The 9,132-nt window shown below is 40.9% G+C and overlaps 1 protein-coding gene across 3 annotated transcripts; it reads left to right on the forward strand.

The window, feature by feature from the left end:
• Positions 1 to 235: 235 nt before the first annotated feature.
• Tac1 (tachykinin 1) lies at positions 236 to 8,153 on the forward strand. Of its 3 annotated transcripts, none has more exons than NM_009311.3 (7): positions 236 to 336; positions 780 to 911; positions 1,859 to 1,955; positions 2,391 to 2,435; positions 2,895 to 2,918; positions 4,274 to 4,327; positions 7,558 to 8,153. In NM_009311.3, the coding sequence occupies exons 2-7, from the start codon at positions 789 to 791 to the stop codon at positions 7,605 to 7,607; spliced, it is 393 nt and encodes a 130-aa protein (NP_033337.1). In that variant the 5' UTR covers positions 236 to 336; positions 780 to 788; the 3' UTR covers positions 7,608 to 8,153. The 3 variants fall into 3 exon arrangements, with proteins under 3 accessions (NP_033337.1, NP_001297989.1, XP_006505090.1); XM_006505027.1 differs by lacking the exon at positions 236 to 336 and adding an exon at positions 343 to 619; NM_001311060.2 differs by lacking the exon at positions 2,391 to 2,435.
• Positions 8,154 to 9,132: the final 979 nt, after the last annotated feature.

Consider the following 9,132-nt stretch of genomic DNA (forward strand, 5'->3'; position numbering starts at 1 on the left):
CTGGATTGGATGGCAAGACCTCGACTTCCCTAAAATTGCGTCATTTCGAACACAATTTGGTCCAGATGTTATGGACTCCGACGGGTTACCGTCTCGGAAACTCTACATCACGCAAGCGAAAGGCGAGGGGGCGGCTAATTAAATATTGAGCAGAAAGTCGCGTGGGGAGAGTGTCACGTGGCTCTACAGGCTCGTCACGCCTGAGATAAATACCGCAAAGCAGGAGCTGGGGACTAGACCGCACTCGGACCTGCTCCGCTCCTGCACCGCGGCCAAGGAGAGCAAAGAGCGCCCAGCAAGTGCGCACCTGCGGAGCATCCCCGCGGTCTGACCGCAGTGAGTACCACTCTAGCCTGCCAGCCAAGGCTGCCTGGGACCCGTCGTGCCTTCGTCGGAGGTGGCGTCCGCCCTGGCTCTGCTCCCACTCCATTCTCAGACCCGGAGAGAAAGTGTGCAAATACCAACGCCTCTCTTTGTCTGCCACCTGCAGAGTCTTCAGGCTTGAGAGTGTGGGCCAGTGGGTAGGGGGCTGGGACGCTGAGACTCAAGGAGAGGAGGATTTGAGGCTCTTTGGCGCCTCAGGAGCCTTCTTAAAGGGTTTGGAGAAGTGTTCGACCTGGTGGGCTTTTGGTTTTGTTTTTATTTTAATCTTGGTTTAGCGGGACCTGTTCTTTCTTCCTTGTGGCACTGAAATTCAGCTGCTCTAACTCTTGGGTGGCCACAGCCTCCTTATGTATAATGTCTCTTTCCCACCTTCCTCTGTCTCCTACTCTCTTCAGAAATCGAACATGAAAATCCTCGTGGCCGTGGCGGTCTTTTTTCTCGTTTCCACTCAACTGTTTGCAGAGGAAATCGATGCCAACGATGATCTAAATTATTGGTCCGACTGGTCCGACAGTGACCAGATCAAGGTGAGTCCCAAACGGGCGTGGGAGCTGTTGCCTTCTCCTTGTGGTAGCACCCTGATTAGCCCAGCTTGAGCTGGAGAGGCGCACTGGAATATAAAGGTCATCACGTCCCGGACAAGGCACAGGGCTTATTGCCCAGAACCAAACTAAGTTTCCTCCCTGAGGGAGGGCAACGTCGTAGGTTCAGTCAGTGTCTCCCCAGTATCTCGCCCCTCCCACCTCCTCTCTCTCCTCTCTGTCTTTCTCTCTCACAGCCGGGTTCTCACCACGCTGGAAACCTCATTAGGTTTTAATCCCTACTTACAGGGTTGGGGAGGAGGGGAAATCGAGGGGGGAATTTAGTAAAACCGCACTGCCAGAGCGTTTGAGATGCTGGATAGAGAAGTGAATCAGTTAATGGGGGCAAAAGCGGGATTTTACTTAGCTGCGGGGTCTCAGTGGAGAAACTAACTCCGCACTCCAGCATTCAGTGCTCCAAGTTTCCCTGTACATCACTCTTGGCTACTGGCTCCAAGGAGCGCGCCTTGGGAAATGGTGAAAGTTGTGCGGTGGTGCAAGGTTGCTCTGAAAGTATCCTCACCCTTCTTCATCCACCCTACTGTTCACAGTTAGGACAGTGAGAGGACTTCGAAGCCTCGCTGAGAGCAAACAAAGGTGATAACAAGAACTTGAGTGAGCCCTCTGGTGCAATTAAGAGCAGAAAGCTTACAGGATCCAGGGCTGGCAGGTGTGGCGCTGCTGCAGGAGCCTCCCCGGTAGACTTTGTGGAGAAGGAAATCCCAGGCGGGGCCAGATTGGGGAAAGTGTATAGGTTTTAGTATGGCCCAGACGCGTGCTAGCCCACCAGGTTCTGGTGTCTGGGGGAATCTGTGGCTCTGGGGGACGCTCAGGTGCACCACTAAGGTGATCCTGGTTCACTTAAGTTGTCTGCTCGCGGGTTTGTCCCCCAGGAGGCAATGCCGGAGCCCTTTGAGCATCTTCTGCAGAGAATCGCCCGAAGACCCAAGCCTCAGCAGTTCTTTGGATTAATGGGCAAGCGGGATGCTGGTGAGATGAGCAATAGTCACTAGATCTATCAGGCTACCTGGTCTGCATGCTTGCTCCTTCCTGGAGAACCCAAATGTCTCTTGTACTGGGAGTATAGATTTACACGCCTAAAGGCTTTTGATTCCCAGAAGTCTTCGATCTGTACTTCACTAACTCTAGATCGTGGGGGGAGGGGGAGGGGATCCATTTCTCTTGCTTCACTGCACCAAAGTGATGCAAATTGGAAACTAACCTTAGCTAAACAGTCCTCTGACTAAAGATCCAAATTACAAGGATCTCCAGGTATGTTAATAGTCCAGGCTCAGGTGAAAGATGTCTTCTTGGATTGGGCTAGATTTGGCTACCCCTTGTGGGTGATAGAAGTATTTAATTGCCTTGAGTTGATGGCAGTCAGTGGAGCTTGTGAAGAGTTAATGTCAATTCATCTCTTGTCAGATTCCTCAGTTGAAAAACAAGTGGCCCTGTTAAAGGCTCTTTATGGTAAACATCCCTATAAATCTTTATTTTCCTATTATGAATGATCACGTTAAAATAAAAAGCATTTTGTGCCTAATTAAAAAGTGTGTACACATCCGGATGTGGGTGCATGAGCGTGGTGTGTGTGTGTGTGTGTGTGTGTGTGTGTGTGTGTGTGTGCGCGCGCGCGCACGCGTGTATTTTAAGCTCCTGCGCATTCTAATGAGTGAGTTACTTTGATGTCAGTCTATAGCTTTACTATTATTAAGAGACCTCAAGAGTCCCACAGTTCTACCTTTTAAGCCATGGCTCATATTTGGCTTTTATTAGTAATTTGGTTGACATTCATCTATTTTAGTCCCAGGATGTCATATAAATAAGAGTCAAATATTTTGAAAATCAATTCCTTATGTGCCCTGTAAAAGATAAAGTAGCTTTTTAAAACAAACCGTGTGTCTGCTAACTGGCTTTCTTTTCTTCTAGGACATGGCCAGATCTCTCACAAAAGTAAGTTCACACTCCTTTTGACATTAATCATATCAAATGTTGCTTCCTGTGTTACCTTTTGCAGCAGAACATAGAGCCCAATAGTTTTAATAAAGACAATGTAGGGGGGAAAAGACTTACATGCAGATTGTGATCTGCTAAATAATCATTATGACTAAACTCCATAGTATCGGCAGATTGCCGTACCAAAATGCACAGTACATTTGGAAAGAAAAAGAATTAACACTTGTAATTCTTTTAGTTTTAGAATTTCTACTATAGGGTTAAAATTCCTCACAAGCACTCATGTCTGACACCTCTCCCCATGAACAGTAGGAGAGAGAGAGAGAGAGAGAGAGAGAGAGAGAGAGAGAGAGAGAGAAGAAAGAACACTTACATACAACTTCTAACTCATATTCATGAACTAACTTTTATAATGGCAAGGAAGGGGTCTTCAGCCTGTGACTGAGTGAATATCTGAGTAGAAAATGTGCTTAATACATAAAAACAGATAGAGCTGCAGGCTGATTCCCCCTTGATCCCATAATTAAATGGGAATCTGGGAGAGGAGAGTGCAGACTGCAGAACTGGAGGGTCTTTGGAGCTGTTTCCTAGCTAATTGGATCCAGAGGTGACAGGAAGTCCCTTGGGACACTAACAATAATGCCTGCCTCTGTGAGCTGAGAGCCATGAGTTTGACTCACCCTGGCAGGGTAAACTCCAAACTGGTAACACTCTGGTCTCAACCAATGGAAACTAAGAAAAATTCTCCCAGTGGCAGTGAGATAATGACCTTTCCTGCAGCCTTCACTTTTGAGAGAAAAAAAAAGTGTTAATATTTACTAAGGGTTTAAACTGTAAGGGGATTTTATATAGCAAAAAAATATGTAATAAAATTAATATATCCAATTAATGTTTTAAAAAAATTGCTTTCACAATCACAGTGTTTCTAAGTCTAAGTCTACTTAATGTGACCCCTTAGAAGATTTTATATGCTAAGGTTCCCTTGGTGAGAACTGCAACATATTTGGTAATGAAGAAATAAGCTTGGATGTTTTTCCCACACACAAATGTATAACCAACTCCCCCAAAATTCAAATCTTGCTCCGGTGGCAACCATATTTAAAACTTCATAATAGATTAAACATAATACAGATACTATCTGGATATAGAACTGAGAAAGGTGCTCACAATATGGGTTTCAGCATGGTTTGCAGGGCTTATATAAAGTCTCTGTGGGCTCATCAGTATGTGACATAGAAACGTTTATTTATTCCACAGGCATATATATTCAGAATCTTGTTTACTTTGTACTAGTTATACGTTTATTTCTTCAAAAACATACATACTAAAATACCCCTAAATGTATTTTTCAGGGCATAAAACAGATTCCTTTGTTGGACTAATGGGCAAAAGAGCTTTAAATTCTGGTATGTATAAAATCCTGTCTGAAAGTATGCAAATCCACTTCTGTAATTTTTACGAAAGCACAATATTCAAAATAATAAAAAAAGGAGTAATAGGCTTATCATGAGCATTCCTGTAGACAAATGTTCATAGTGTCTGTAGCCACGAGTGCACTGATAGCTGCTTAATCTAACCCCACCACAATATTAGTATATTTCTCTCAAAATACTAGCTCTTCCAGCATCTGCCCCATTTAGTCATTACATACCCTGAGTCTTTGGTCTAGTCTAACACTCTTTTTCATAGATATTCTCAATAAAATGTCCTGGACCCTTAGGGAGAGATGAATTATTCACTTATAACTGAAGTAATATGGAATTTTCATAAGACGTTACATCTGGCAATCTAGAAAAATAATTAGATATGACAAGCAAATTGTTTCTAAAATTACTGTCTCTTTTTGAAGTCATGGAAGCTCAAAATCTCAGTGTCTTCATTGGTGGGGAAGAGGCCTAGTATATCTGGGTCCATTCTAATGCCTTCAGAAAGGGACAGCATTGAACCATTCTTTCATTACTAGCTTTAGAACTACATTTAAAAAGAGCCACAACTCCCCAAAGCCATTTTAAACCTAAAGGAGGATTGTCCTTGACCCAAAGCTGCATAATTCTCATTTCTCCTACTTGAGCTTTCTACATAAACGCCACAGGCCTCTCTCTAAAGCCCCTCACTACTTACTTCATTTAATCAATTATATTCAATGTTACATAACCCTATTACTGTTTTTATGGAAATTGGCTTTTTTAGGCACTTTACTACCGATGGAAATAGATTAAAACGATAAACATCTGTCTAGAAATTAATCAGCAGCTGTCTTATCTATTTGGAATATTCAGTTCCCAGGAAACTTATAAGATGTGCTGGTTTAACTTGTAATTATCTGAACTCACCTCCAAAATAGTCGTCCTAGCATCTTTACCATTAATTTACTTTGCAAATTTAGACACTTTCATATTTTTTCACTAGTAATCTTGAGGTTACAGAAGGTTAATTCTTAAAGAAGCTGTGTGTACCAGTTGAAAACTTGTACTTCTTTCATTTTTATGTATATGTAGATTATCTTCCAGCCTTGAGAGATGGAATATAGCTTAAGCCCCTGTGGTATATGCCTCCAGATTTATCAGTGCTCACATAGCTATCACTTTCTTAATAATGTTATTAATCACCAATCCAGAATTAATCACCAATCTCCATTTCTAGAATTTTTACACCTTTCAGAACACACGTAACTTAAGACCAATACAGTAATTTAGAGCAGGTTAAGTATACTTCAAGGAATAATTATAGTTAATAAAAGTAGGCTCACTACAATGCATTAGAATTGCTAGTAAAAATTTTATTCTTATATCAAAATATAAGTTAATATATTAAGAATAATACATTAAATATATAATATATTTATATTAACATTATATCTCAATATATTATATAATATATAAAATATAATAAATATAATATAATTAACTATATAATCTATTAAAAATATATTAAAACTAAAGCTAAGAAAATACAAATGGAAAAAATATGAGGGAAATAAGCAGGCACCATTTTCCATACTTACTGGGACATGATTATCAGAGTCGTATCCCAGCCACCTGATCCCTACTGTCTTTTGGCTGGATATACTTGTGACAATCTAGTAAACTGAAGAACTCCCACCAGCTTCAGGACACAGAAGCTGGTAGACATTTTCAGAGAGTTCAAGGGCCTGGTAAGAATCTGCTTCCCTGCAGGAGAACACTGTGTCCTACCTACAGAAGCTGCCACACATACAGTCTTTGTGCGCTTTAATTAGCTGCCGCCCCAATTCCTGGAGGCACAGAGGTTTGGTAGCCTAAAAGCCTGTCAGAGCTTTCATGCCACCCATCTCCCTCCTAGTAAAAGAGAATGAGAAGCCAAGTTTTGTGTCCTTCAAACGTCTCTGGGGTGCAATCTGCTGTAGCTTGGGTTCACATAGAAGTTCAGATTACTCCTCATGGTCCTCATAGAAGAAGGCAGGCCTTTAGAGAGCAGCACTGGGGGAGGAACCCTGGTGCCTTCCACCTTCTCCTCAACCTCTCACCTGGGCAACTATTTACAGGAGCACTCTGACATCTCCATCTCTGCTGTTCCCTCTCAATTCAGCATTCCACACAAGGCATTCTCCACCAGCACATGCATGTTGTTATAATACCAACCTAAGTAACAGTGCTGGCTGAGATGACGAAATACCCTCACGTAGATGGCTATTCTGATCCTTAACATTTTGTGGTTATAGATCCTTCGAAATTATATCTAGTATGATGTAATATAATGCGTCTTAGCATTTTTTTTTTAGCACAGTGAGTCACTGTACGCAAATTAGTTAGTAGCCCGGTGCTAAGCACTTTTGGAAATAGCAATTGACATTTTTATAGGCCTCCAGATTTTAAGAACTAAATCTAATTGTGCTGTTTATTTGTAAATTCAGTGGAATGCTCAACAGAAAGTAATGGTAATATCGGTCTCAAGGGCAATCACTCTATCAACAGAAGGTGTCCAAGAGAGAAGAGACTCTCATACCATTAGGTTCCCCTAGAACAGAGTTTAAGGCAGTCTTTGCCGGAAAAGAACAAGGTATTAAATATTTTAGGCCTCCTAAGCTATACTGATGTAGACTGACTTCTCAAATTTGTCAATTTTTTAAAACCAAAATTGCCATAGATAACACATACATGAATTGAGTGTATACATCTCCAAATAAAACTGTATTCATAAGAGCAAATAGTAGGGGCACTTTTGACCTTTAACCTGTAGTTTGTTGACCTTTGTCCTAGAACAAAAATTCAGCATTTCCTTTTTAATCCCACTAATGCATGGCTGTGGTAGGTATGGTCCTTTCTCTAATCACTGTGAGTCTCTGCCAGGGATTTAATAAGTTGCTGAAAATGAACATCATATTGGATCCTAGAAATACACTGTTGTACCTTTAGGATACCAAATATATAGCAGATGCCCAAAGAAACTAGGAATGCTGTGGCCAGAACACTTCTAAGCAACATGGAAAGTGCCAGACAAGCTGGGAGGATGTTCCAAAAAAGGGCAAAAGATCTTTGAAGTATTTGCTCCAGGGGACTCACCATTATGACATCACAGTGATTTAGTCTATGCATTGACCTTTGCTAACTCCTACTGCAAGTCTCCTTAACACATAGCTTTTACTTCCTATTTGCAGTGGCTTATGAAAGAAGCGCGATGCAGAACTACGAAAGAAGACGTAAATAAACCCCTGAACGCACTATCTATTCATCTTCATCTGTGTCAGTGAGCAGTGAACGGTAAAATAAAATGTGCGCTATGAGGAATGATTATTTATTTAATAACACATGTTGTTGTGAGTGAAAAACTCAAAAAAGAAGTGTTTATTTTTTCATATTGTGCCAATAAGCCTTGTAATTCTAATGTGGTGACCTCCCCAGAAGTAGAAATTAGTTGTAATTTCAGCAAAGCACAGTGATGAAGGAGCTGTCCAAGCTTGGCAGTGACGCAGTCTCCAAAGAAAGGACCCTTCTGTGAGCCAGCGCAGGCAGCTGCTGCTGGAAGCAGAGACTCCTGTGCGTCTCTCTCACGCTACCCCTGGTTCTGCTTTCATGCTGATAATGTACTGAGACTTCGGTATTTGACTCTATTTGTATCCTAGCAGCATGTTTCCTGTTTCGTGACTATATAGAGATGTTTTGAAAAAGTTTCAATGTAATTCTCTGGTCTTCAGTCATTGTATGATGTGTTGTGATAGCTACCATTTTAAATAAAAGAATGTATCTTCAGGAATTTTGTCACATTTTTTTCATTAATATTTATGTCAAATCAACAGCCTTTCTTCTACTAGATGAAGTATACTCAAAGCTGTTGTGGTTAAAACACATTCTATCTCTCTTATACACAAATTCACACATTTGAGTGCATGAACACACACACACACTTAAACACATTTTCTTTGCTAAGCCATTTGATATGGAATAAAGCAATTCCCTTTTGGAATCCAGAGTAAAAGCCAAATATGCCTATAATTTCCTATTACAGTAGGATAATAATCTGGTTCTAGTTTCAATATTAGTTTCACTGGTTGTTTTATTTGCACACTATGATTTTATGTCTGTTTAAAACCTAAGTATAAATATACTAGGGCACCGGAGCTATAGGAATTAGGATAGCAAAGCATACATTCAAAGGACTGCAGGCAGTTGAAGGCTGCTTAGCATTAATAAACAAAGGCAAGGAGTCCTTTCTAGTGCTTTTGCATTGCTGACACCCATAATCTTCTAGCAGAAGCCTGGGGGGGGGGTAAATGAATCAAGAGTAAATAAATGCATAACACTGAAAGGAATGGGCACATGAACTTATTCAAGGGGGAAGATGGCTACGGAGCCTTGGGTCTGGCTTCATAATGCACAGAGTGTGAGATACTAAGACAGGATAAACCAATACAGGAGCAGCACCCAGTGTTGTAAAAACACAGGGACTTAGTTGTACTGGGGACTATTGTCAATCAGTGAAAGCAATTCAAGGAGAGAGAAGTCAAAGTGTGTCCTAACTTCAGTGTCTGTAACTGAACCGAGTAGTTTGTTTACAAGTTTTATTTCAATATAATCCTATTGTCATTATTTTTGATATTTAAGGTCCTCTTAAATCTCTATACCCAAGACCACCAATTAAAATTCTATTATAATATTCTAAAAGATAATACCGTGATGTAGCTAAATTGTATATATGTATAATCACTCAATGGGGAAAGTATTTTTTACTATTG

The sequence above is a fragment of the Mus musculus genome, chromosome 6, assembly GCF_000001635.26.
Source record: "Mus musculus strain C57BL/6J chromosome 6, GRCm38.p6 C57BL/6J".
Classification (NCBI taxonomy): domain Eukaryota; kingdom Metazoa; phylum Chordata; class Mammalia; order Rodentia; family Muridae; genus Mus; species Mus musculus.